Genomic DNA, 27912 nt, shown 5'->3' with positions numbered 1-27912 from the left:
AAATAAATAGGCAGAAATGAATGTAAACTGTCTGAACTTTTTAATGATTTCTCATTGACAGCTGGCACAACCTTTGACAGTACAGTCAGTTAAATATAGTTGACCTACAGAGCATTCCATTAGGGCATCCATTCTGGAATACTCAAATGGAATTACATTCCTAAAGATTTAAAAAATAGAGTTCTTATAATGTTACCATAGGTTTCTTCTGCCCACCTCACTTACTCTTCTTCTTAAAGAGGCTTTTTATTTTCGATGGCTTTTTGTTTTTTTCACCATTTTGGTACAGGTCCTGTGGGATGCTACTTATCCTAGGGACAGGAGCAGCTTCATGGCTGGGTTTACTATCACTGCCAGCTGAAGAACACGAGGTGTGCCGAGGCTTAGGGACTGGGATCCCAGTTGAAAGCTGGTTCATGCTGCAGGACTTCTCCAGGATTCCATTATAAACTTTGCTTGCAGGACTAAAGATCATGCTCTTAGTTTCTGCCATGCCTACACAGTCAGGAGAGCCCCTAGAAATATCTGCAGTTAGGGAAGAGGAGTCTCCTGTAGATGATTCCTCCAGTGAGAATTCTTCCGGAGATACTTTCTGAGGAGAAAGTGTCTGGTACATCTCAAGACTTGCTGGAGGAGACTGCTTCCTTCCAGTGGATGAATTTAAGGAGTCACATTCCGAACCTGTTTCCTGTACTTCCCTGAGTCACAGCAAAGAGAGGAGAAAACATAATGAAACTACTATTTCCTCCATGCAGTGAAAAAGGAAATTAATTTAGAATCAATAACATTAGTCTAAAAGCACCACCCACACTTTTCCTTAGTAGTTAATTAACAAGAAGCATTAAGTTAGACATTTTAACTTACAACTTGCATTACATCATTTTATTATCTAAACTTAAGATAATTAATTTGCACAATCCTGTTTTTGTGGGCAGCAGCATTTGCCCAGAATCAGTCATTTGTATCTCACTTCAAAGAACAAAAACTAGCTTTCTGGTACGTGAAGTCAGAAAAGTTATGAAATGAAAGAAGGAGATTTAAGCCTATCATACACAAAAAGTTTCTTCAGGACAAGTGTCCCTACCTTTCAACAAGCTCATTTGCTCCTTCCAAAAGGAATTTAACCTTTTCCTATGAGGCCATGTAACAAGAGTAGGTACACGCTCAACATGCTGTAAGAATTGTGTTACCATCCATCTTCTCTTCGCCCAGTAGCTGACACTGCTTTTGATCCTAGTTTCAGATGTAAAAGCCAGTAACATATTGTAATGGAGAATCAGGGTTAGTTCAGTGCACCCTGGATTGTAACATTACTTAACTGTATATGACATGCTAGCTATTTACATACACATACCAGACAAGAACTCTCTCTGTTCCATGTGGACTATATTAATTTATATTATCCTACAGATTACGTTAACTTTTGGCTTGGTTCAACCTCTAATTCTAAACTGTTAGCCTCAAGTAATCCTATTAGAGTTCCGAGTGCTGTTTGCTAATCTCCGTACCATTGTTTATCAGCAGAGAAGTAAATGGCTTCCTCCTCCTCTTCAGTTCGATAAAGAGCTGGGCAGCTCGACACAGAAAGGATGTCAGGGTCAGGGGAGTGCAAAGCGTGCTGAGACTGTGGAGATGATGGCACAACATTGCGTCTTGATCGACACAAGCTACTGCTTCTTGCCAGTGTGCTGGGAGGTTTTACAATGGACCCTGAGGCAAAGAAAAAGCAAACCAAAACCCTCCAAGTGACATTGGTGTTAACAGTATCTACTCTGAAGACTAAATAACAGGTATCTGCTTCAGCCACAGCGATTCTTAAACAACTTTGACATTGCTCAGCTTTTTAGAGGAAAGGCAGATTGGCATTACCTTATACATTGTACAGTTAGATGAAACAGCTAACCAAGATGCAACTGCAGCAGTTTTGTGCCTGCCAAATATTATTCTGACCATGTGCACCAAAGCTCTGGTTCACTATGCTCTCTTGAGAGCAAAGAAATAGATCCAACTGAAACTCCCGACCCTTTATATACTAAAAATGAAGTGCTGAGATTAGCACATTATACAGTATCTTGGATTTTACTTCTGTGGTGATTTGGAGCTTAAAAGAATATGTAAAAGTTTTGCAGTGTAGGTATACCTAACCAAAGAGCCAACTGAAATACACTACATTAGTTGAAAGCTACGTTATATATGGAAGACAAATTTCACTTATAAAACATGATAAAAAAATATATATAATTCCACCTCATTTTGAGCTAAAGAATTTCCTATTTGATAACACTTTCTTTTGCCAGGCTAACTATGAATTTCTGGAAACAAAAATACTAATAATGGGTGGAGACAGCAACACAAGAGTTGATCAGGAAAGTATCTAACAGGAAGTGACAAACTAAGATGTTCCTAATCCAATTCCTCCCTCAAGAGATGATTAAGCAGCAATACTTCCATGGAAATAAGTCTACAGAAAATTTTTCAGGCTAGCTGTTGTGAGCCTCCGGATTTCTCACACCCCACCACAAACTGTCCCACAAAACGCATCACTGTTTAGGTAAGACAGACCATACCCTTACTGATGTTAAAAATGCTTACCAAACACAATGCACTAAAAAAAAAAAAAAAAATCAATTATTTTGTAAACACGGATGTCTAGCCTGACAAAATGCATTTTACTTTTTGAGATGTCAGTTTAGCATCAGGTAAATTACAGTTTCACTTCCTGGAATCTCAGAAAAGGTTGAGTTGTCATTGTGCTTTTACTGTGGGAAATCACAACTTTCACACAACAGCAAGTAGCTGCACCTTCACCAACACTTAAGACTTTGTTTCCTGACGGGCTGAGCAGAAGAGAAAGGTTTACAAGTCCCAACATAACAGTTGTCATGTAACTCAAACTTTTGATTTTACTTTTGATGAACTCCCTACTGACCTAAAAAGCAAGTGTTGGCAGCTCAAAAATAACCTTCTGTCATTACAAAAATATTCCAATAAAGCAAATGTGAACTGAGATAGGAGAATAAGAATCCCTTTAGGAAATTTGTACTATGCATCTAGGTACCATCAGATGCCACTCCTACTCACTGGTGTAAAAAAGAACAAGATTGCACCATCAGTGAATTTTGAGAGAAGTTACAAGAATTTTGGTTGCTTGTAGGTGTATATACACAGGATTATGAAGGATTCAGCTATGACAATTTACCATCTAGAACTTTCTAGTACAAATGAAACTCAATAAATCAAGGAGTAATTGCAAAAGCATACAGTTAAGTTTCAACTAAGCATGCTCTTATAAACTGTACAGTTCTCCTCTAATCATAGTTCCTCTGAACCAGCTGCACTTTGCTCTCTAGCTTCACTTCTACACAAGACCTGAGTGAGAAGAGTGCCAAAAAAAAAAATTGCAAGTCTGAAGTCTCATATACATATCTAAGTGTTTTGTCATTTTAGACCATCTAGAAGGTCGAGCTAATAAAGGGAGCTCTTAATTTTGAAATCAGACCACAGGTTTCTCTATACTGACTTGGAAGTTTAGCTCTAGGCATCCATATTTTACTAGGCCATCCAAGAAATTTGTTGCTAAGGTTTAAATCAAAGCCGCCACAGTAAAGATGACTAAAGAGACAGTATTCTTTAAAATGATCAGAACTTGCAGCAGGTAGTGTTGCAAGGGGATTAATGAACTTTTCAATGTAGCCTGCAGAAAAAAGGTTGGTACATTCAAAAGAAAAACGTGTGCCCATGGCACACTAAATGCAGCCAGCAAAGTGGCAACCATTCTCCTTATGCCATTTTAAAATACAGTTCTAATTTCATCTGAGAACCCCAGCCCTGGAAGAAAAACATGCACATATGAAAAAGTTTTCTTCCCTACTCATTCCTCAGCTTGATATTCCTTGTTTGAATACCTACATGGGAGCTCATCTTTTTGATTTGCCTCTAGAGTCCAGTTAATCACAACTTCCATGAAACAGACTCTTGTACTGACGCAATGACTCAAGATACGAGGGTGGTCTGAATCCCCAGTGTATATCTTTTATCATAGTTTAACCAAAGCTGGATTTCCCTCCCTCCCTTCAGCACTTGGCCTCTCTGCCTCACACTCAAACAACCCGCTGTATCCAAAACACAAACATTCTGCCTGAAAGCTTCCCTCGGACAACAACAGGATTTTGTTCCAGCCACTAAAAAATGCTCTAAAATTGATGTAGCATGCAGCCTTTCAAAGGGTGCGATCTTCCTAGTAGCTCAAGGAACCCTGGACTAACTCCATCCCTTCCATTTGAAAGAATAAACACGCTACCAGAAATTCAGCATTACTCCTTATAATTTTTTTGTCCAGGGTGACAATCCAAGCATGACAAACAGCCTTTCAAAAACCTTAGCCGGATTTGCTCCCCACTCTTCCACTGAAAAGGCTTTTTCTTCATGTTACCTTTACTGCAAAACCCGGTTTTCAGTTTATGCAAGTCCCGAAAGATGCATCTGAAATGCTAGATAAGAATTTTGGTCCTTTTGACTTTGATCCAATCCTGTTTGATTTCAGCACTCTTCTCCCACCTGACTTTAAAATCCCATGCCACCACAACCCCTTCTTTTTACTGAGCTCACCACTTACCATGAAACTGTGAAACTATTGGAGGAGTATCTTCATCTAAGTCATCAACTCCCCCTGCAATTGGGTAAGGAGGAATGGAAACTCGAGGCATAACTACCCAGCTGTGATCAGAGTAGAGAGAGGAGGTCAAGCTTGGTAGCCCAGAATTGTGCGCTATTTGAAAACCACAAATCTTCTCAATCTGTTGCCATCGATAAAGACGCTCTCGCAAACATGTCGTCAACTCAGAGAGTGCTTTCCTGAAGAAAAGCACACATTAAAATTACATACGCTGTTCCTAATGATAAAGCAAAGTAACAGAAGTGCAGTCATTCTACCATATCAGAAGATCCATTAGGACCGTCCAAATGTATGCTCTTTAATATCTTTAAAATGGTTTTACTTAAAAGTGCAAAACCACTAAGACACTAAATTCCATAGCTCTCAAAAAATTCCACTGTTCAAGGAATAAATAATCACAAAAGAATATGCATCCTGGCAATACTCTTACTTTGCTTCAAGGATTTTATGGTCCACTTCATCCAGGGAGGAGCTGTGTGCAACATGTAATGTTCCAAATACAGTGCTTCTCTTCTTTTTGATCTTTTCTGCCTAAAAAGAAAGATAAAAGTAAATGCAGAAAACAAGCAGTTATATACTTATATACACAGATGACAAAACATTAGCTATATTGACAGGTAGCAAACAATAACTCAGAGGAGAAAAAATTTCCAAATGCTTATCTGGATAATTTGTATTTACTATTTCATATATCCGGCAACAGATCAGAAGAGTCTTTAAGTAGCTGAAGAGTAAGAGTCAGTACCTCATCTTTGGCAATTGCTAATTGCATTTCTGCATGCTGTCTTTTGATATTGTAATATTGTACTTCAACTTCATGTGTTAACTGAAGCCACTTCTGCAAAGCTTCAGGAACAGACCAATTACTTCTCAACTCAAACTCCTTCTCAGCCTTTTTTAAAGCCATGCGAACCTAGCAATCAAAAAGAAATAAAAGTGTCACCAAGAGTATCATTAGAACTGACAGCAGAAGAAAGTGAAATACAAGCACCTTTATACCCCACAGCAACATACTAAGGCTTTACAGAGCTTTGGTGTGTGCCAATTGCTGTCAGGAAGGCAGATCAGACATTTCTGAAATACAGCATATGAATTTCCATATACTATATTATACTCAGTTATTTTTTCCTATAATATATAGTCCTTAACTTGAAGCTTAATTATTTTCGTAAGACAGCATTTTTATTTAGTACAATAAACCCAAGCTATTGCTACTCAGAAGAGCGAGACAAAGCTACTATCTCTCATCTGATAAGACAGAAAAAAGCTTTTGTATATTTTTTGTTCCATGAATCCAACAATATTATGATAAGCTAATATACAAAGTGTGTCTTTTTACAGTTTCAGGATTATTTCACTAGATAATAGCATGACTGACAGACAATCATTAAGCATTCTTAGAATTTTTCCATTCAAATCCAGCATTAGAGAAATGCTGCTTTAAACACTCCTAAGGACCTAATAAAACCAGGACTAATTTAAAGTCAATGCTAAAATTATAAACAGTTTGCAGATACCTGTACTAGCTCTTCCTCTGCATATTTGAGTCTGCTGAGCTCACATTCAGCTCCCTCCCTCAGCTCCCTTAGGCGATGAGCTTCCCGTTTTGCATCATTGATCTCATCCATCATTTTGCGCTCCAGATTTTGCTTTTCCACAGCAACATTTCTATTCTCTTCTTGTGCCTTCTCAAGCCTTCACAATTGAACAAGAAATATGAGAAAGTACACAGCATATTTGTTAAAAGTTGCAGCCATCAGGAGAAAACGTGCCCAGCAACAGGGCAAGAGGCAATGGGCACAAACCAAAACACAAGAGGATCCATCTGAACATCAGGAAACACTTTTTCACCATGAGGGTGACTGAGCACTGGCACAGGTTGCCCAGAGAGGTGGTAGAATCTCCATCCTTCGACATATTCAGAAGCTGCCTGGACATGGTCCTGGGCAACCTGTTCTAGATGATCCTGCTTGAGCAGGTGGGGCTGGACAAGATGACCTCCAGAAGTCCCTTCCAACCTCAACCATTCTGTGATAATAAAGACTGTGCAAGCTTCATGAATCAGCAGCCATTACACTACACAATGGGATGTCCACCCTCAGACAAAACATGCAAATTTTTAGGTGAACCTTCATTAAAGATACAAGGTAAAAATACAAGTCTTTATAGACAATTGAGTTACAGGTACACGAGAGAAGACTATCATCTCTCACACTGCTAAATAAGCAATAGAAAGTAATCAGTCCAGGTCTGTTTCAATCTTACGAGCTTAAAAACAGGAGAAATGTTCTCATTTCCATGTATGCAAGTATCCAAAATAAACTGTAATTATACGAAAATAACAGTACATACTTTAAATCTGTAGGTCAAAGACTGAATGAACCTCTATTCTCTACCTTCCTCCCCAGGTTCATATTGCCTGCTAATATCCAGGAGAAATTTCTATCCAAAAAATCATCCTCACCGAAATAACAATTTCCACGCAAAATTAAGACAAAGAAAATCCAAAGGCAGCTTGCTTAATGCAAATAATTTACGACTGTAAAGGATTTGTATTTAATCTCAAAACAAAAGGACAACTAAACATTAACTTGTTTTAATTTTTGTACCTTTCCTGCAAGTCAAGAAGACTTTGCTCTGCTGTTTGGAGACTTTCTAAGTCCTTCATCATTTTTGTGATATGTTCTCTTGAGGTTCTGTTCTGTGTATATGCAAACCAGCAGCCTCCAAAACCAATAACTATAGAAACTGTTAATATAAAATCCTTCATCCAGTTGTGAGGGGGACCTGTGCAGAGAATAACATGATCATTAACTAGTTCATAGATACAGAAAACATATGATGGACTTCCTCCCCCACCGAGACTAAAAAGTGACAGAACCTGACACTGAACAGAATTCCAGCTCGTTTATCTCAAACCATCTCCAACAACTACCCCTCAATCTTTCAAATGGATTCCAGAGCATTTTCGATACAACATAAGCAACTCTGCCCTAACACAATCTACTTAATCTATACTAAAACATACATTAGATTGAGGAAAGCTTACGAAGCTTTCACAGTACATGGTCTATATCTTTATTTAAATTAGTTGAGAGTTTCCCCAATTACACTATCAGACCAGTAGGAACTTTAGTTGTTTTAGTAAGTTCTCCCCAGTCTGAGCCCTCTGGAACACCCTATGCTGAGTTAAAAGTGCACTTGTACAAAATAAAATAGACTTTAAAAGGGTAAATAGCTAATAGCAAAACCTGGATTGTTAAAGCATCATATTCAAAATTCACATACACTTGTTAGTACAACTTTTATAGTCACTTGCACCTTTGTAAGACAAACTTTTAAAAGCCAGTTTCTGCTAGCATTAAAGGTGTAATGCAAGCACAAAGTATATTTTTTTCTCTAAAAATCTTCAGCTCAGATCTGTCAGGCTAACTCAGTTCAGTCAGGCCAGCTCAGATCTGGCCTGACTTTTGCAAAGTCATTCACTACTCTCCAAACTGACCACCAAGCACTCCTAGTTCAGCAATACTCAACATGCACAGCAGATCTGTAACTGTGTCCAGGCAAGCACGCAGACCACTGGTGATGTGATAAGGAAATGTCTGCACATGCTAAAATGGGTCCAATGTGGAACTGCCGCATTAAATTTAACTGCACTTAAATCCAAATCTGCACAAAAGACACCGATACTTGATTTGCACCACCATCTCCTTTTTTTTCTTCCTTGGGGAAGGTCATCCCCTCTCATTTCAGCAGCCCAGCTTACACCATCCAAGCTAATTGGGAATTGAATATAACATTAGTTATAGTCAAAAACCCTTAGAGGACAATTGTTGTGACACAAAAGCCAACATCAATCTGTCAAATGGGGTACGCTATAATTTCTAGGTAATCTTACACACAGAAGTAGAACTTTGTCCTGATTCCAGCATCTTGATAACCTTTTTTAATTCATTGCCCAGTTCCACAACACATGCCAAGCAATCCATTAGTACATCCACAAAACAGATAAGCTGTCCTACCTACAATATCAGGTGTCACTGAAAGTATTTTCTGTTGAATTCTTACAAGTAAGAGATAAGGAAAAACTTCAAAAAGTTACTAACGTGTGAGTGGTCCAAACAAAACAACATCCAAGGCTTTAAGCTGAAGCTTTTGTCTATGGCTCCGGTCAATAATTTTCAAATGAGAGATCATGAAGGCATGTTCATTTACTGCTATCCTGTTAACAAGAAAACAAAACGTTATCTATTTCACAAGCTGTATTCAAAACCAGTCCATGGAGGGAAACACATTAGCATTTCCCACAGTTATATAGATTACAGTCACACAATTAGAGTGAGAGATATAATACAGTGCTATTAAAAAAAGCATATCAGCACGTGGCAAAGGAAGTACATCAAACCATGTCCCTGTTCTTTTCTTTCTGGAACAATCATAAAATAAATCCATTTGGCATAGTTAAAGGTAATGGTATATTTGTAGATTTGCGACACCAACTCTGAAATACATGCAATACTCAAATTTAGTAGTTATGCTCAAGAAAAGGGGTTCTGCAGGCAGTTTTTGATCTATACTCATACAATAGATTGGAAGTTGTTCAAAAGAAAGTTCACTACCATATAGAATTACATGGATAGAAGCTTTAACAGCTAGAAAAAAAAACTAAGACAAAAGGAATGGCAAGAAGCATTTATATTTTGAAATATTTTGGGTAAAAAAAAGTGGAGCTAGCTTTTAAAAACTGCAGGAACGCTTCTCTTTTCTTGCATTTGACCATATCTTGTTCGACTTCAGGTTCACATAGTTGTTCCCACATACAGACTAAAGCAGCAACCTGCAGAGAATTATTTGAAGCTAATCCAGAAGAAACCTTCACCTGGGAAGTGTTGTTCCATTGACATTGCTGTCTCTAAAATTCTTTTCATATTGGGGTAGTTCAACAAATTCTGACAGCCACTGAAGAGTGTCCTCCTGAGTCCAGTTATGAACTGGAAGGAAAAAGTCAATTTAATTACCTTTAATTTTTTAAAAAAACAATAGCAAGACACAGAAGACAAGCAGTAGGAAAGCAGGTTACAGTGAGCAAGAGCATTTAGCCAAATATAATTGCAGAAAAATTAGCATTAACATTCACCAAGGTGTTTCTGGCATTTTGCCTTTTTCATTACATGCTTTTCAGAAGGAGCTTAGGCAAACTATAAACAAACAAGCATGGAACCAACAGAAACACTTCTTTATTAAAAATTCCACAGACTAATTTAGTGTTTTGCTTTCGTTTAAATCAGGACAGCATCTTGTGACTTTTATCTACTTAAACTGATCTCAGCCTCAATCCTTTTGTCCTTGCTACCCTTGCAGAACTAAACACATGTCAGCAGGTGCTGTAGCCATTTAAGGCAATGTACCAAGATCCTTCTCATGATGATGGCTTAAGAACTTGTTTTCACAAGAATCTTCAGAGGCTCATGCCTAACCAACCAGAAAATGGGAGCAAAGCAGAAGAGAGGAGATTGAAAGAAAATACTGAAAGACAGAAAAAATTTAACAGGAAAACAATTAAATCTCTCTCAAATATGCCCAAAGCAGCTATATTACACGTAATAATATTCCCACTAAGAAAAAGAATTTAAATATGTAGACAATAATTAACAATTTTCCTGTATAACAGCAACAGTCTACATAACTTTTCATAGCTACAGATGCTCTAAGAAAGTAAGGGATTACCCATAGATTTTACCAAAAAAATAATTTAAAAAAAAAAAAAAAAAAAAATCACATTTCTGGCCTTTGCAGGTCAGCTGCTATAGCTTACAGCTTCACACTGACAAAGTTGAAGGGGAATTGTTCTCTCCATTTATGAAGCCTGGAAAAGTTTGTCCGCACATGAAAGAAATAAAGTGACAGCCTCCTTCAGGACAGGCATATCTTTGCCTGAACTTTAAAAAAAAAAAAAAATTCTCTATCTAAAACTACTTGCATGTGACAATGCTAGGCAGAGACTTCTTTAGAAACTTTATCACAGGGACATATTCTCAGTGGAGAATTTTGACAATGATCCTTTAGAAAGAAATGCTGAAAGCCTGACAAGCCAGCTGCAGGCAACAGAAATTTTTATGAGTTCAAATTCTTATTTCAGTTCGCACTAAAACTGAAACAAGGACTTCTAGGTCTCTTGTCTATACTAGCATAGCTTAAAATAAGCTTAAACATTTCAGATTTTCAGCACTGAAGATACCCAGAGAGAAAACACATTTCACAGACCCCCTTACACCTTAAAAACTAAACTCACAGTATAAACCACTTGTATTCTACCCTTATGAATGGCTATGCCTCCTTCCCAGGAGGCTGTCCCATTTCTTCCTCTGCGTTTGAGTCACAAACTGTTTTCCAGGTATTGATCTTGCAACATACTCAGTTTTGCCATACTACTCTAAGCTTTTATGCAAAATGTCTTGGCTGTATTCGTAAACAGATCATTTTCACTTTTCAGACATTCTTAACTGATTTGTGAATAATAAACCATCAGATTTACAAGTCATTCTAAGCATCTCAAAAGGGTGGTACGATCATCCAGAAAAATATCACCTTAACTGTATTCTGGAAATATGTTCATAAACTGATCCAAAGCAAAAGCATTGTTTTGATGTGACATAGGAAAAAAAAAAAAATCACCTAAAATAGCTACTGCGCACTATAGGCTTTATCATTGACAGTACAGAACATGCCATTTTGGAAGCCACAAAGTTTATAAATTGAGGAAGAGAAAAAAAAAAAAAAAAGAAAAGAATATCGAGAAGTTTCACTTCTGTTGAAAATATTTTGTAGTCTCTCTGTCAAAATTTAAGTAAATTTACTACTGAATAATAAAAAAAGTACAATTTTAAATAAGTAGGGCCTCCTACTCCTTACAGAAATCAAATTACATTCCGTAAGAGTACTTCATGGCAAGGAGTGAATGACAGCCATACACTAGGCTTAAAGTTGAGAACAGGCTGACCAGGCAACATAGAAAAACACAAGATTGTTCCGTATCAAGCACACACAAGGATTCAAAAGTTAGTTTTGTTTTAGCAGGACCTTCAGCAGCAACACCAGCATGAAAGACGCTGCCACCAGTAGGTTTTTAAATAGCACAAAAAAGCAAAAAAGAGAAGACTATCTTTTCAACAGTTTAACATTTCAAGACTTGTTTCCTCCCACGCAGGAGGGCCGGGCTGCAACACGGTCCTGGTCCTGCCTGGAAGAGCACGCAGCCCTACGTAACTCAGCCTTAGCCAAGCCCTGCTTGCGTGCGTTTCCAATCTCTGGCTATTTAAAACCCGAGACAGAAAACGATTAAGGAAGTGCAAGGCAACCATAGCACCTTTGCGGTATGCAGTTTAGGCCTAGTTGCTGCTGTGCGAACACTAGTGCAACATTACCTCAGGACACAACAGGCGATCACACATACAAACATAAAGCCATTATTTTATCTTTTACCCCCTAATAAATAAGGTACCAAACTTTAGGCCACTTTCTACTTTGCATAGAGAAAGAAAAAGAGTTAAAAGGGGAAAAAAAATGCATGCACAAGGCAGGGCAGAAGCTTTTTTGTATTACAGGGCAGCCTACAAGATACACTATACATTGAAGGTCAAATATGCCATAATGGTAAAGAAAAACTACTTTTTTTTTTTTTTTTCCTTTTTTCTTTAAGGCAGTTTGTAAAAACTAGTTTTTAGTAGGACTCAGATTATTCTGACAACAGTAAACCATTCATGAACTCCAGGTTCGACCACTACAGTTTTACTTAGCTACAAAATCAAGTCCCAAGGGACAAGACCACAGCACCCTGCCTCGGGGAACTACCCAGCTGAAGGCTCCTGCCCTCATTTCACAGACTCCCTTACTATTGAGACGAAATGCCTACACATCTCTGTTTAGACAGCAGAATAGAAGGCAAACAGCCTTGAGACTCAGAACTTTCAAACATAATTGTACAACGAATGGTATTCAGACACCAAAAGAAATGTTCTTCTACCACCTTTGCTCCACTCCTAACTACCACTTCTTCAACGCCCTTTTATAAAAAATACAGAAGATGCACTTTTGATTTTATCCCAACAGTAACTACTAAGTTTGATACTTTAGAATAGCTGAAAGGCTCTGTAGATGTATAAATACTGCTGAGTTAGAAGAGGAGATAGTCAAAGCAGACACCATACAACAAGCACATACTGGCATTTACATTTAAAGAACAGACACACAGTCAAAGGACTTTCTGAAAACAGTGTTTTCTACGCTTTGAACAGCTGTGCTAGTTCCAAGCCATGCCTCTAAATGGAGTTCTCTACAGAATTAGATTATGAGATTAAAAAATTTAAATGGTTTAAATTAAGTGACAGTCTTGGTTTTTACTAAGGCTCACTGAAAATGCATGGCAAGACATTAACAATATGCTAGATGCTGATTTAAGCTACATGATTCCTTCCATGCAGGTAAAACCTATAGAAGCCTTGGAATTCTGTTAATTTGCACCAGTACAGATCATGCCTTAAGGATTCTGCACCAGGTGGGGATACCAAAAGCCTGCCCAGTGTCAGAATTATTAGAAAGCAATATTCTGAAGCTATTTTTTATTTGGCAATTTTTGAAGCTTTGAATGGAGCAAATCCTCAGGATTCCATTTGCTGTATAAGATCCTTCTCAAGCAATTACTTAAAAATAACCTTTGTTTTTCTTAATCCTAAAAGGAGACACCAAACAGGAATGGTGCATTTACTATACCACAAACAATGTTTTCACTTTCTTCCCTCAAATCTTATCTGTCTCACATCACCAGTATCTTAGACAGAAAGCAACTTTCAGCTATTTGTCAAATACTTAAGACAAACATCCACATAAAGCAAGCTCTATTGGAAAGAACCGGCAATTCTGCTCAGCATAAACTAAGCAGCAATAGATCCAGAAGACATCTCTGCATAAGCACTAATGGGCACTATCAAGGGCACTATTTAGAGCTTGTAGTTCTCGCACAGATACCTCAGACTACTTAACGAAGTTTCAAATTACTGATACTGTCATTTACACTGTCTTCCACCCTCTTGTTTAATGCTGTCAAATTACACTAAACTGGCACTATAAACTAGCAGCACATAAGAAACAAATAAATCAAAATTCCTAAAACATCTAGAAAGGAAAAGCAGTGTCTTCCATGCTACGTAATATGAAATGAAATGAGTTCATTATTTGAGAGCTTCATGCCTTATAACAGTCACCAGACCACTGTTAACACTGCTTGAGAGGCTCATTCTAAGGGCCTCCCTGTGGTGCAACTTTGGTTTCCTCAACAGCATGTACAGTAAAACCACTATAAGCAGATGCAGTAAGACCAGACATTCCTCTCAAAACCTTTTGACTCTTACTCACACTGCTCACTACATTCAAGAAAAGTGGAACAAAGATGTACATGACAGACAAATTAGATACTTCTGATATCAATATAGCCTAAATTTTTTTAGGAGTTACTCATAAGTTAGAGTACGGGCACAAGTTAGTACACAGGAAGTTCCATTCAAATACACGGAAAAACTTCTTTACGGTGAGGGTGACAGAGCACTGGCACAGGCTGCCCAGGGGGGTTGTGGAGTCCCCTTCTCTGGAGATTTTCAAGACCCGCCTGGATGCAGTCCTGAGTAATGTGCTCTGGGCAATCCTGCTTTAGCAGGGGAGTTGGACTAGATGATCTCTAGAGGTCCCTTCCAACTCTGAAAATTCTGTGATTCTAGATGACCAACTGTAGGAAAATAATTTTCTGTGATAATTTAGTTGCAATATTTTCATTGAACAATATCTTTAGCTAATAAGCATTTACAGAGTATTTGAAGAGATAAGGTTAAAAATCACTGGTTAAAACATAGATGTTTACTACATTTAACCAATGTATTACCTCAGACTGCACTTCCTACATTAGCAGAATGAACCAATGGCATGTTCCTAGTTTCATTCCTCTTTTATTCCTAATTTTAGCTGTTTGAATAATACCAACTTTTAGATCTCTATATTCTCACCATTAGCTCAACACCTTCTGAATGGGGGGTGGGGGGTGGGGTGGGGAGAAGTTAAGTATTTTTCTCTTAACAACTCTAACATTCCAGACCGCTGGAAATTTCTTTTTTAATCACTACATCCTGGAACATATTTGGCAATAAACACTGTACTGCTCATAAAGTACTCTCTTTTCATATTAGAACATTTGGCTCAATTTACTTATTCATTTAAATCAAAGTGTGGAGGCATGGTGGTGTTGGCTTGTCAGTCCATTTTCCTGTATCCCAAGTTTAAAGATTTTCCAAAATGCTTCAAACTAAGAATTCGAGCTCTTGGTAGCCCAAATAAAATTTACATCAAAGTGGAAGTACACTGAACTTTCCACTTACTACAATATATGATAAATGTTTAAAAACAGCTTGACAGCAGTCCTTAGGGTTTACTAAATTAAAAACACGCTTATCTGGAATTCAGTGCTTGCAACAGTTACCTTCATAAATTACAACCTCATACTGATGAGTGTGTAAGATAACGTAGTTTACTTACAATACATCCAGCACGTCAAGAGTTAAGTAACACTAGCTGGACTGAATGAATTTTTAGTCAGGTTTACATATACCTATAAATAACAGTACCAGAACAGATTCATAAAGATGCTTTAAGAGGCCATCCATTTACTACTCTAAAAGACCTGGTGGAAAAATTGTTGAATTATTTCTATTTCAGTAACCACCACCATTTTTAGCTACTCTTCTTTACCTACCTTCAGATGTTTTCCAGCGCTTCCACAGATCCTCAATGGTGATATGTTTGTCTTCCCTGTGCAGGTGACTATGTTTATTAGAGGCATCCTTGTATTGCATATCTTCCCTTAGAAACTGTAGAAAAAGGAAAACATCATCTTAAATGCCAAAGTAACAATTCCTCAACAGAAACAACAATGAAATCAGGAAGAAGAGACTCTTCACTACCTCTTCCCCATGCAAGCAGTACACAATTCATGGAAGTTGACTATGTTAAAGACTCAGAAAGCAAGTTAAATGCCCTTAGAGGATCCGATTAAATCCTAAAAAAAACCCAAAAGGTGCAGTTGCCAGTATACTAGGTTTAACAACATTATTAGTATGCCTTAGATTTAAAGTGATTACAAGAATGCAGCACACAAGTCATGCTGCATACTTCTCTCTTCTGAAGAGATTTAACTAACTTCACCTACTTGAAGATAAGACCGTGTAAGATTTGAAAATGTGCCAGTCCTTTATGGATGAGTAATAGTTGAATCCTGCTATACCAGTTAAATGTAACTGCTTGAGGGATGAGAGAAAGGTGTGGATTAAGTATTACTAGTCTTCTGACAGGATAACAAAAATTTGACTTTTATTTGATCAAATTGTGTCCTGGTGGCCAAGAAGGCAAATGGCACCCTGGGGTGCATCAAGAAGAGCATGGCCAGCAGGTGGAAGGAGGTCATCCTCCCCCTCTACTCTGCCCTGGTGAGGCCACATCTGGAGTATTGCGTCCAGTTCTGGGCTCCCCAGTTCAAGAAAGACAGGGATCTGCTGGAGAGGGTCCAGCAAAGGGCTACAAAGATCATTAGGGGATTAGAACATCTCTCCTATGAGGAAAGGCTGAGGGACTTGGGTCTTTTTAGTCTAGAGAAAAGAAGACTGAGGGGGGATCTTATAAATGCTTACAGATACTTAAATGGAGGGTGCCAGGGGGATGGGAACAGTCTTTCTACAGTGGTGCCCAGTGGTAGGACAAGAGGTAACAGGCACAAACTTGAACATAGGAAGTTCCATCTAAATATGAGGAGGGACTTCTTTACTTTGAGGGTGGCAGAGCACTGGCACAGGCTGCCCAGAGAGGTTGTGGAGTCTCCCACTCTGGAGACATTCAAAACCCACCTGGACGCCGTCCTGTGCAACCTGCTGTAGGTGACCCTGCTCTGGTGGGAGGGTTGGATTAGATGATCTCCAGAGGTCCCTTCCAACCCTGACCATTCTGTGATTCCGTGAAATTATAAGACAGGAGTCATCTGAGGGCCAGTTTTCTTCTTGCTAATCATTCCTCAGTGGTTACACTCCAAGCACAGAAGCATTACACAAAGCTGTTTCACTCTCAGTAATTAATAGGAAGCCTGCGTCAAAATACCATGCTTGGCCTAAACATGACAGAAAAGGAAGATCCTGCAATCGCCATCATATATAGAAGCGTTGTATCAGTATTTCACAAGTCACTACAAACAGGTTCTCCAAATACATACAAGAAGCAGCAGCATGGAACTGTAAAACCTGTTTTTATTTCACACAGGCCTAGAAAAGTCAGAATACTGGTTAGCAAACCACCTCTCTTTAATAGTGGAAACCTTCCATAGCTATCAGTCCCTAAAAGCACAGCATGAGCAGTCTCTGTGGGTGGAGACCTTAATATTAGTACCGGAAAACTAACATGAGAGCTAAGTCATCTTCCCCAGTAGACTGCTTGCTTTCTTCAGTTCCTGAAGAAATAAGCTGCTTAAACAAAACCCGCTATAGATTGTCAGAACAGCTAACTCAAAAAACAGTTTATGTGGCTGGTCATACGTAATCACCATTTCAAGCCAAGGAAGAAGGACAAGCCAGTGATGCACAGAAGACAACCCCCACTTCTTAAAACTTAGTCCTAGTAATAATTTATTTGCAGAGCTTCCCACACAGGCCTCATTTCTAACAAGATGACATCATACAAGAAACTTTCAGGATAAACTGAAAAGTAGTCAATGTTAAATCATAATATTAACTCTTAATAAAAAGAGACAGTGTATGATAGAAGAAATATGCAAGAAAAAGCTAACACTTATCAATTTCCCCTTATTAGAAATAGCATTCCTACTTGGAAGTAAGGAAGTCTAAAAATATGGGAAGACATTCAAGTTTCTCCTCTAACTGCTAGACTTGGGATACTATTTGCCTTCCCTAATCCAATCATAAAACCATACATGTCTTTTGGTTCCAAATATAGACTGGATGCAAACCCTCTTTCATTTATCTACCACTTCAAAACTTTTTTGGTTGTCAGACGTAAGTTTTCTAAAGCCTTTTGATTCCTAAAAGAGTTTTATTCAGCCGATACAGATTATACAAGCATTTTTAATTACTCTTCCCTATGCATATAAGGAAGGCATATATCTATATATACACACACGTATACACTTGATATAGGAGAAATTTATGAAATATATAAGAACAATTGAAAATAGCAGCCTGTTGGGACAGTAGCACTTACAGAACTTCTGAAACACCATGGACCAGCTACTGTAAAAAGGTACAATAAGCACAGAAAAGGACTGATTGCTGTAACTACATGCAAACATAAAAATACCTGCTGCATAACCCCTGTTGCCTATTCCATAGTTCAAGTGTACCAAGTACCAAATTGGCACAATTGGCCACAACAACCATGAAGCTGGCAATTTCCACAGCTAACATGCAATCAAAGGTGGATTATCTTATTCATTCCTACTCCGCGTTTATTAAAGGGTAAACCCAAGAAAAGGAACTAAATAATAAGAAAACAAAAAATCTTCTTATCCACTGATGTCTCTAAACCTTTCCAGATTAAAGTACATTCTCACAGCTGGAGCAGCAGAAAAAACCTGATGTTTGCCCGCCTCGCCTCTTCCCTTCAGACTATCAACTACCATCCCCAACATGCCTTTTGGTTGTGAAAATAGACTAAAAAGACGGAAAAATGTATTATAGGTCCCTCTCTGTAAATACTGTCTCCCTTCGTATGTGGTTAAGATACATGTTAACACTTGTTCTTCAGCTTTCTAGTGACTGGCAATGCACTGCCCTGGGAGACTCCAAATATCAGGTGTGGACATTTGTTTTAAAAACAAACATCATAGGTCAATCGAGTTTCTGAAGAGGAACAGAATGGAATATATGCTATATGTAAAGTTTTCAGCACATTTTGCTTTCTCCTCAGCTAAAACTCATACCTCAGATCAGTTTTATTCGTAAGAAATAAACTTGTTTCTATCTTTACTGCTAGTTGTCAGCAAAGATTGTAAAAAATACTTTAGGATGAGAACAACTGAACAGCTACAGGTGCTGTCAAGGAAAATCTGAATTGCTGTTAACAATACTACAGACAGGGTTAGGAATAAAGAAGAGAAGGTAGATGCCAGGTGATAAACAGAAAAGTTTCAAGGTGTTACATCTCACCCCAAAGCACTATAACATATTATAAGAAAGCATTCTGATTTTAAACATGGGATGGACATAGGTTAGCTTGGCACCTGATAAGCAGTGCAAACAACAGTTTATGGAAAATCTGCAGCATTTGATGTCGTTCTGCTATTAAGCCCGCAGAGGGAGCAAGAGTTAACGTATGAATTCACGTTCTCCACACAGCGCTGGAACACAACCGGCTATGCTAACGAGGGGAAAAAATGAAAAGCCTGGTTTCAAATCTCTTCAAATACAGAAAACAAACCCAAGTTTGAAGCACAAGATTTCTCAGGAGTAGAGGACGACAGTGGAAAAGATCTGGTTTATACTGAGAGACTGTTCGGAGTATTTGACTAAGTCCCTTTGTCAAAAAGGATTGCCAACCCACAAACTTGTATGCAGTTTGCATTTAGTAATGAGTATGCAGTTATTCCTCAGAGGGAGAGATTATGCATTTGTGAGAATTTCTTCAAGAATAGAAAAGAGCCCCCCTTCTGTTCAATCCTACCCACATTTCTCCCAGATCCTGTGAGAATAACCACGATGACTTCCTCAGCGATGTTCTCTGACATTGCATGATCACAACGGTAAAGTTACAGCATGCATAGCTAGAAAGATGCCGTCACATTTCAAAGAATGAATGCACTTACTAATGAAGAGATACATGACATCAAACATTTTCTTTTGTTTAAAAGATCTTTGTTTCAAAACTGGCCAAATATGGAAGTAGTTCTTTAAGAAAAGGAATTTGTCCTAAATTGAAGAAAGTCATAAAAAACAGAACAACTCTGGTAAAAAGATGATTTTTCTGTTCCTTGTCAGGGCAGCTAATCTCTCTTCTGTTGCCCTGGTCATTAAGTATACAAAGAAAAGGTTAGAAAAATAACTCTAAAGAGGGAGGTTAAAAGAATAAGCTCTAACAAAAAACATCTAAGGATTATCTAAGCCAACATAATTACTCAAGAGGGAGAAGGGTTTTTAAGACTACAGAGTTCAAACCAAGAAAGCAGCAGATAAGTTACCCAAAAACTGTGAAACAAAAAAAAGTAGAGAGTAAAAAAAACACCACACCTAGACTCAAAACTGGAGGTTTGATCCCAGAAATACCATAACAACTGTGACTGTACAAAGATTCCCACCCCAAAGCCCAAGGTTCAGCAGAGCAATAGGTGGAGAGAAAGCTTTCTCCTCCCTGGAGAGGACATGGCTTGTGGAGCCCTGGAAAAGTGTTACAGACTTGCATATGCCACAACCTTCCTTCCTCTTCAGAAAGCTTTTAGTACCGTGACATTCATCAAAATCCAGTCAATTCATAACTGGAAACTAACCTGTTGCAAGAACCACCACGAGAAAAGAAAAAAAAATCTGACCCTTCCAAAAGGGGAAAAAGACACACCAAAATCCAATACGGGTTGGACATGGAGAGAGCTCTTACAAACTAAATCCACATGCAACAATACAAAAAGTTAAAATATGTTAAACTATGGAAGTTGGAAGTTGCAAGAGATGCTTGCTCCTTGAGGAGCAGATGAACAATTGCATACTTTTGCAAACACCAGTGGAAAAGTAAAATTAACCACAGTCAGTAACTGCAGAAGGAAGTACTCATATGCTATGTTTATATTTTGTTCTGAGTGAAGGCTCAAGTTTATGATTTTCAGTTTCACCAACTTAAAATAGACCCTCTAACTGACAAGTTTACTTTAACAGCAATTAGTAACATCTCCTGGCTAAGTATTACTGTCTTCCTTGGGCATCTATCCCTTAAGCAGTGTTATTTCCTTCAGTTTTAATCCTTCAAAAGAAAACCTTCAAAACTTGCAACTTCAGTTTTTCTATAATTCTACCTTCAGATACAGCTGCTCACTGTTACACAGCCTTTTAGTTCCTTCCCTACCATCTGCTACCAGGCTGGCTGCAGCTATTGCAGTGTCCCACTTGACTAAGTTACTAAGTTCGCTTTTAATGGGCGACATACTATGATTCAGTAGGACAGCAGTCATAACTGCGTACCCTATAGAAATGGCTTCTAAGAAAAATGTATTTAAGCGTAATAGAAATGTTACTAGAAAAGCATAGGGTATAGCCATGAAAGTGTTACCAAGTATATCTTAAGTAATCTACAAATTCTACTGAAAAGGAGATTATTGCAGCTCAAAACAAAATTGTAGCTGTTCTACTGCAAAGTAAACTTTGCAATCACTTCAAAGCCAAGTTAGAATTTCCAAGGGGGCACTTCATTGTAGCAGGACTAAATGCCTGCAGTGCTCCATAAACAGGTGCAGACAGCTATGTATTAAGCTTAAGTACCTTCAAGCAGGCAAGGCATGAGGTAGGTCTGATCCAAATCACGTTGGAACAGGTTTCTATGCAACCGTACCCATGATAACACATGCTGCGCCTCTCTACACCACCTCTTTGCACAGGCACAGCCACAGACTAACACAGTCACAATAATGTTCTCAGATAAGACCTGGCTCCTACCTATCCTGCTCTGAAAAAAAAAAAAAAAAAAAAAAACCACACAACAGACTGTGTAGACATGCTCAGAGTTGCTTCCAAAACTTCTGGAGGCTAAAAGACACTGCCTGGGGACAAATACATCAGTAGTTGAACGATAAAATTCAATGCAAAAAACCTCTATTAACAGATCTGCGACAAACTAAGGGAATCAAAGTAACCCAATAGCTTTGGGGAAAAAGGTTTACGACACTGGTTAGGAAGCTCAAAATACTCGTTTGAAAGATCAATGTTCGTAACAGAATGTACTCGCACAGTGAGATGTAAAACACACTCGGGAGCCATCCCAGTGTCCTGCAGAGCAATTACAGTGTTTGCAGTTTCTGAACCACTGCAGCAGGTATTTCCCTACCACACTGAATTTTGCCTAACCGGCTGACACTGAACTATAAACTGCTTCATACAAATATGAACACCAGTTTAAGGACCTTTATTATATAAATGATAAGGGCAAAACCAGAATATTAAGGGAACTTTAAAGGGCTTTTAACATCTCGCTGAGTGCATATTTGCAGACAACAAAATGAAGCAAGAGCTTGATCTACAGCAGAACTTCTCCCAGCTGAAATCATAACACCTTGGGTAGGCTTCTGAAGTTTAACAAGGTCCCAAGATGCACTAAACTAAGCAAGATCAAGCTTTTGAACTACGTCATCAATTATTTGTTAACATCTGTTCCATACATAGCTGTACTTCCCTCCCTTGCCCAAAAATCTTCTGCTAAATCTTTACTCCTTCCAAGATGTAACAATTTGCTTTTGTTCAAGAATACAGAAGGGCTATTCACTTAGAGTCATCCTGAGTTTAATATTAAATTCTGAAAGTGTTTTTTTCACCTCACACTTTATGCTCCTATTATCCAAAATATACATACTTAAAATGGGAGCACCACACTGTCTTGGCAACTACTTCTTCAGGACCTCCCATAGTGGAATTTGTTGCAATTTTGCGCAAAGTATTTAGTACTCACTACTGTCCAGAACAGATTATTGAAATGAATAGGTCTCTGGTCCAAACTAGTAAATCATGTTTCATTCTGTTTTTTTTATATCTCTTAAGGAATTAAAGAACAAAGATATTCACACTTATTTCACCAACTCATCTTTACACAAATTGAATAGGCAGCTCTATTTCAGAAGTAATTCAGAAAATAATTTCATGTTGAAAAGTTACATGTTAAAATTTATTTCTCCAGATTCTCCTAAAACAGTAATACTAACACATAATATTTTAATTTAGCAAGCTTGTAAAATAAGATTTAATGTATAGATGCATGTACCGTTTTAATTGCTAAAAACAAAGGAAGCATAAACAACCAAGAATATGACTGGCAAATGAATTACATAATAAAAATAAGTAATTAGTGCATGACCTGGTTCTCCTTTATTATAAAACCTTAAATCACAAATTTGCACTAAAGGAAGGGTATACTGATGCATATGCTTCTGAACTCACCCGAGTTCCATAAATTATTTATTAACTGAGTTATTTACAGTTGGCCTCCGTATCTTTTCCATTTTTATTTCCTTCTGGATTCTTCCTTTGAATTTTTTTCTTTTTTAGACTCCACCTCTTCATCTTCTCTCAAAAAACACAGCATAATCTCTTAAAACATTGTTTGTTCCACCTCTCTTGGATTATTTGCATCTTGGATGCAAATATGACCTCAAGCCCTCAAACAATAGCTTCACAGAGCCCATCCTTTCAGAAATGGTCGCTTCAAAGGAAGAGCTTGGGCTATCAAATATTCCACTCTTATCAAACTTACTATAGCCAAAGTGTTATATTACTATTGCTACTCCTAATCAGATCATGCTAGTTACTTTTTTCTGCTTTAATTGCTGTCTAGAAGGCAATTATCCTCCCTGTTTTAGGCCACTAAAGCTTGATTCTTTTTGATTCTTGCCTCCAGACAATATCTTAAGTCAGGCACTTCTGCACACCACCCCTGAGGTTCCAACTTCTTTGACCACACCATTAGAAGCCATTCTCTGATCATTTCATGCTTTCAATACTGCAGTCTCTACCTCTCCGCACAGTGTTTTGTCTTTTTTTTTTTTATATTTTTGTGTGTTAGGTTTGGGGTTTTGGTCAAGTAATTATGCAAGCGCACTCATAAAAAGCCTCAAACAAAATATCAAGATATTAAGTGACCTATCCAAAGATCCCACGCAAAGCTGTGAATTCATGCCATTAGCTTTGTGTGACATTAAATACTCAGTAAGATATTAATATTTCAAAAACATCAACTTATTCTATTTCTACAGAGAGGTTTCTTGAGGAAATGACTTGATGTACGATCTACATAAAGAGGTTCTGCGGAAACAGGAAAAACCTATGTAAATAGTGAACATATGATAAGTCTGTCTTGCTGCTCATGCATCCTCATCATTAAAACAAATCATGTACACTTGGTGCAACAGATGCTTCCTGAGGCAGATAACCTCCCACAACACATGACAAACCTCAGTTAGTAATACGTTCTCCCTTTCAGTTACCCTTTTACAGCCTACCTCTTTAAACCAGTTTAAACAATTGCTATCTTATGTATGTTAATAATAAAGTAATAATAGCAGGAGCTAGATTTGACAGACAAATTCATATTAGCCTGCCCTGACGGTAAGTATAGGCCTTGTCCACATCCTTCCTTTATTCTCTTCTCTGCTGTACCATACTCCCAAACCTTTTTTTTTTTTTTTTTTTTTTTTTTTTTTTTTATGTTATGCGTCTTGTTTTGAAGTATGTAATTCTACATTAAAAATTTCAGGGCAAGTATTAGAAAGTTACATGAATTCTGAATGGGAAAAAAAAAAATCAAACTAGTAGCTATGACAAAAGCTTTTTTCCAAGTATTTTGTAATAACTAGAATTAGAAAAGTATATTCTAGTGAATTTAAAAGTTCAAGTTTTTTCATCTTTAAAAAACTTAATAAAGTTATACCATCTAGTCCAACCTAGGTAACAGACCAAAGAATAAGGAAAAAAACATATAAGCAGTCCATGCTCAAACAAAAGCCCCTCTATCTTCCTCATAAGACTTCAACAAATCCCACATGTGTTTCCATGACTAATAAATCCCATGCTAAAAATTTAGATCAGGTTTCCCCACATCAATTTCATCAAGGTCAAATACAAGCTTCTTTCAAGTGGACACAAGGTAGATCTAAAAGGTTTTCAAGTGTCAAACAATTCTTGAGGAAATAAGTTTCTTATAAAAGTTCAAATTTTCTTATATCCTAGAGAAATTATCTCTCTACAGAATTATTTTATGTGAAACTTCATTTTACAGAGGAAAAAACAAACTACAACATAAAACAGGGCATGAGGAACACTAGGAAAAATAACAGTGTGCAGATGAAGTGTCTGGAATCACTGTTGGGAGTTGTCAACTGGATTAGCAAATTAAAATAGTTAAAATAAATAGTTCAACATCTTTAGCTCTTGTTACCTTCCCCTCTCAAAATAACTTATTTACAAGAACTTCCTTCCTTGGTGTAAATACATACTTGTAATTTGTAACACTGTTTTAGTGCTGGTAAAACAGCAGAAAGAAATTGTACTTTGTCACATTTTTCCTGCCAAATAAAAAGCCGATGAATATCTAATCAACATACTCAATATACTGCCCGTCCAGGAGTCTTGCAAGCAAAAACCATGCAACCATGAACCAGGAAATCCATTACTCTGCTGTTAAGTAAAATCCCTGTATTTCATGTGGGCTTTACTTCTAATAGTGGTTTTTTTTTTGGTTTTGTTTTGGTTGGTGTTTTTTTTTGTTTTGTTTTTTTGTTGTTGTTTGTTTTTTGTTTTTTTTTTTTTTTTTATAATTATCAGTCCTCATTCTTAATCAAAACAAGCATCATTACCCACTGTGACAGAAAAACACACCCTGGTTTTGAAATAGTGTATATTAGGACATATTTAGTATATATTCAGACCTACTGTAATCAAGCAACTACATAACTATATTGTTAAAATGTCAGATCTTTAAGATTACGGTAAAGATCCAGTAAGAGCACTACAACAAGAACATATAAACTACTAGGTGAACTTGCAGGTTTTAAGAGTAGCTTCTGTTGCTTGGATTTATCCCGACATTCCTCTGGAACAGGAAGAAACTTAAGGTCAGATACAAAGATGGTTCACTGGAAAGCAGGACAGATATTTTGAATACTAATAAAAAGTCTCCAATGTATAAATATTTCAGTGTTTTCTTTTAACTTTCACGTGTAACAAATACAGCACAAGTCAAGAGAATCACACAACGCTGAGAAGCTCTTCAGAGAGCTCACACTCTTACTGACATTTCAGTTTGCAGACTGGGTCGTGCGTGTCGCAAACGTTAACGAGAATAACCAAACATTCTGTGATAACAGAGCTACACTATTTCTAGTGCCTGAACCACCTCTCCATGACACTCCCCTAAGGTACAGAGAACATTTTTTCCTCCGAAGTCAAGTAGTACGTTATTTTATTCTGGATCACTCTCCATTGTACTGTATTCCTTCAGAAAACTATCAACCAAGCATCAATTGCCATTGATGCGTTTCGTACACAGTCACACAGAAAAGTAAGTAGCATCACATTAAACTCGACAATGATCATTCACAACTTAACTCATTCAGGGAGAACAATCTTCCCTGAGATGTTACAAAAAAGGGAAGAGGAATCAGAGCTAGATTCTTCTCCCACTCACCTCCAGTGAGATCGGGTTTCAGAACCACATGGCAATACCCTAATTTTTATGGGACAGGAGATGAGCAGACATCTTCACTGCCCTCGCTTTCTCAAGCCTGTACCTAACAGCTGCCAGAGAGCAGAAGGAAGAACAATGAAAGTACATGTATAGTTCCATTCCTACCCAGCAATTTTGAGAATCCTGATGGTAAAGCTGACTAAGTCCCTTGCCAGGACCACCAGCAGCCTGCCTAGCAAAGTCATTCTAGCACAATCACAAAAAACTTCAGGCAGGTCTGAATAACCTTCCTTAGTTCATAGGACTTAATCTATCATTATCCTACAGCAGGAGGTACTTACTACTTGCCTGTAAAACGTAAGCAAAAATACATAAGGAAGCTTTCTAGACTGCTGCCAGTAACAGGTACTGTTTTGCACCATGAAATGCCTGGAACAGATCTAAGGTAAACAGGAAAGCCCAGTGATGCTTTAAGCAAGAAAACCGTACAGCAAAGAAACTAAAATACCAGGTGGAAGATCAGGTCAACTCTTAGTTGCCTCATTGCAAGCTAAACCAACACCATTTGTCTCCCTCTTACACTAATTGCAAAAATAACAGCTTTTATATACATAGTCATATAAAACTTTCCTTTAGGCTAGAACAATGGACAATAATATTGCATTTCAGACAATTCTAGAAATTAGACTTTCCTTCCACATTTGGCTGTGGGAAGGGCTGAATTAGAAAAAAAACAGCAATGACTTCTTGAGTGCCGGAACAAAGAACAGCTATATAAAACAGGTGGGAAAAAAAGACAGATCTCGCATATACACAAGTGAAAGCTTTTTAGTCCTACCTCATCGCTTTCATCCACTTCAATACCACCATCTTTGTCGTCATCCATTTGCTTATGGATCATACGGAGAGCTTCTAGGCTGAATCGGTCCTCCTCAGTAAAGCATGGTGGGCTGAGTGAACTGCAGGGATCTAAAGTAAGGGGGGGGAGGGAAATATATATTAGCTACTGTCACTCTAGAATATAAAGCTCACAAGCAAGAGAGAGAAAGAGCTTAAATTTCGGTATGCGTACATGTACTTCACTGCATATAGCCACCAGGTCATAGATGTTGAATTTCGCTGTAACATAATAATTCTTACCAAAAAAAGTGAAGGGGGAGGGCAAATTGGGAGTCAACTCTTTTCCTATCCAGGAAAGAAGCCCAAAGAATAAGCTGGAATAGTTTAACCCTTGACTCTTTTTCTCCACCTCTTCTTCTATCTTTCATCCACCCTTAGTAATATATCACTGCAACAGCAAATACAGTCACTGCATTTTCCCAGCTCCTTTCTGAAAGCCTGCACTAAACAGAGAGCAGTGGAGGAAGAGAAAAAGAATTGTCGTATCCTGCAGTCACAGCTTCATAAACAGATAACAGATCAAAAACAGATGCAGATCAAATTCAAAGTAGATAGTACTCCCAAATGCAAAATATTCAAGAAGGACAAGAGAAAAAAAGCACCACCACAAAGAAAATTCAACTTATAATAATAATAATACATGATATCTCAGTCCTGTATGCTCTGATCAAAAAGAGCAGAGTCACTGTGGAACAGGATTCCAGGTCAAAACTGGTACGTTTTCATTTGCATTCATTACTGGAAGGTTCATGATTTGTGCACATCTGATGGTTCTGCTTCTGCCATGTCAGATGGTTGTATCTCTGTTCTTTCCCTTCCACAAAGCACATGCAAAATGCTCCAAAATTCCACAATGCATGATGATCAGCCAT

General features: G+C 37.8%; 1 protein-coding gene across 1 annotated transcript; it reads right to left on the bottom strand.

The window, feature by feature from the left end:
• Positions 1-30: 30 nt before the first annotated feature.
• Positions 31-27912, bottom strand: STIM2 (stromal interaction molecule 2; the record flags this gene model as incomplete). The annotated part of the gene is made up of 12 exons (XM_082483096.1): positions 31-698; positions 1509-1710; positions 4616-4854; positions 5106-5206; positions 5421-5588; positions 6193-6370; positions 7285-7462; positions 8782-8897; positions 9555-9666; positions 15471-15585; positions 26979-27109; positions 27780-27912. The coding sequence occupies 12 exons, from the start codon at positions 27910-27912 to the stop codon at positions 218-220; spliced, it is 2154 nt and encodes a 717-aa protein (XP_082339222.1). The 3' UTR covers positions 31-217.

The sequence above is a fragment of the Vanellus vanellus genome (assembly GCF_965231255.1).
Source record: "Vanellus vanellus genome assembly, chromosome: 4".
Classification (NCBI taxonomy): Eukaryota; Metazoa; Chordata; class Aves; order Charadriiformes; family Charadriidae; genus Vanellus; species Vanellus vanellus.
This window is presented reverse-complemented; position numbering and strand designations above follow the sequence as displayed.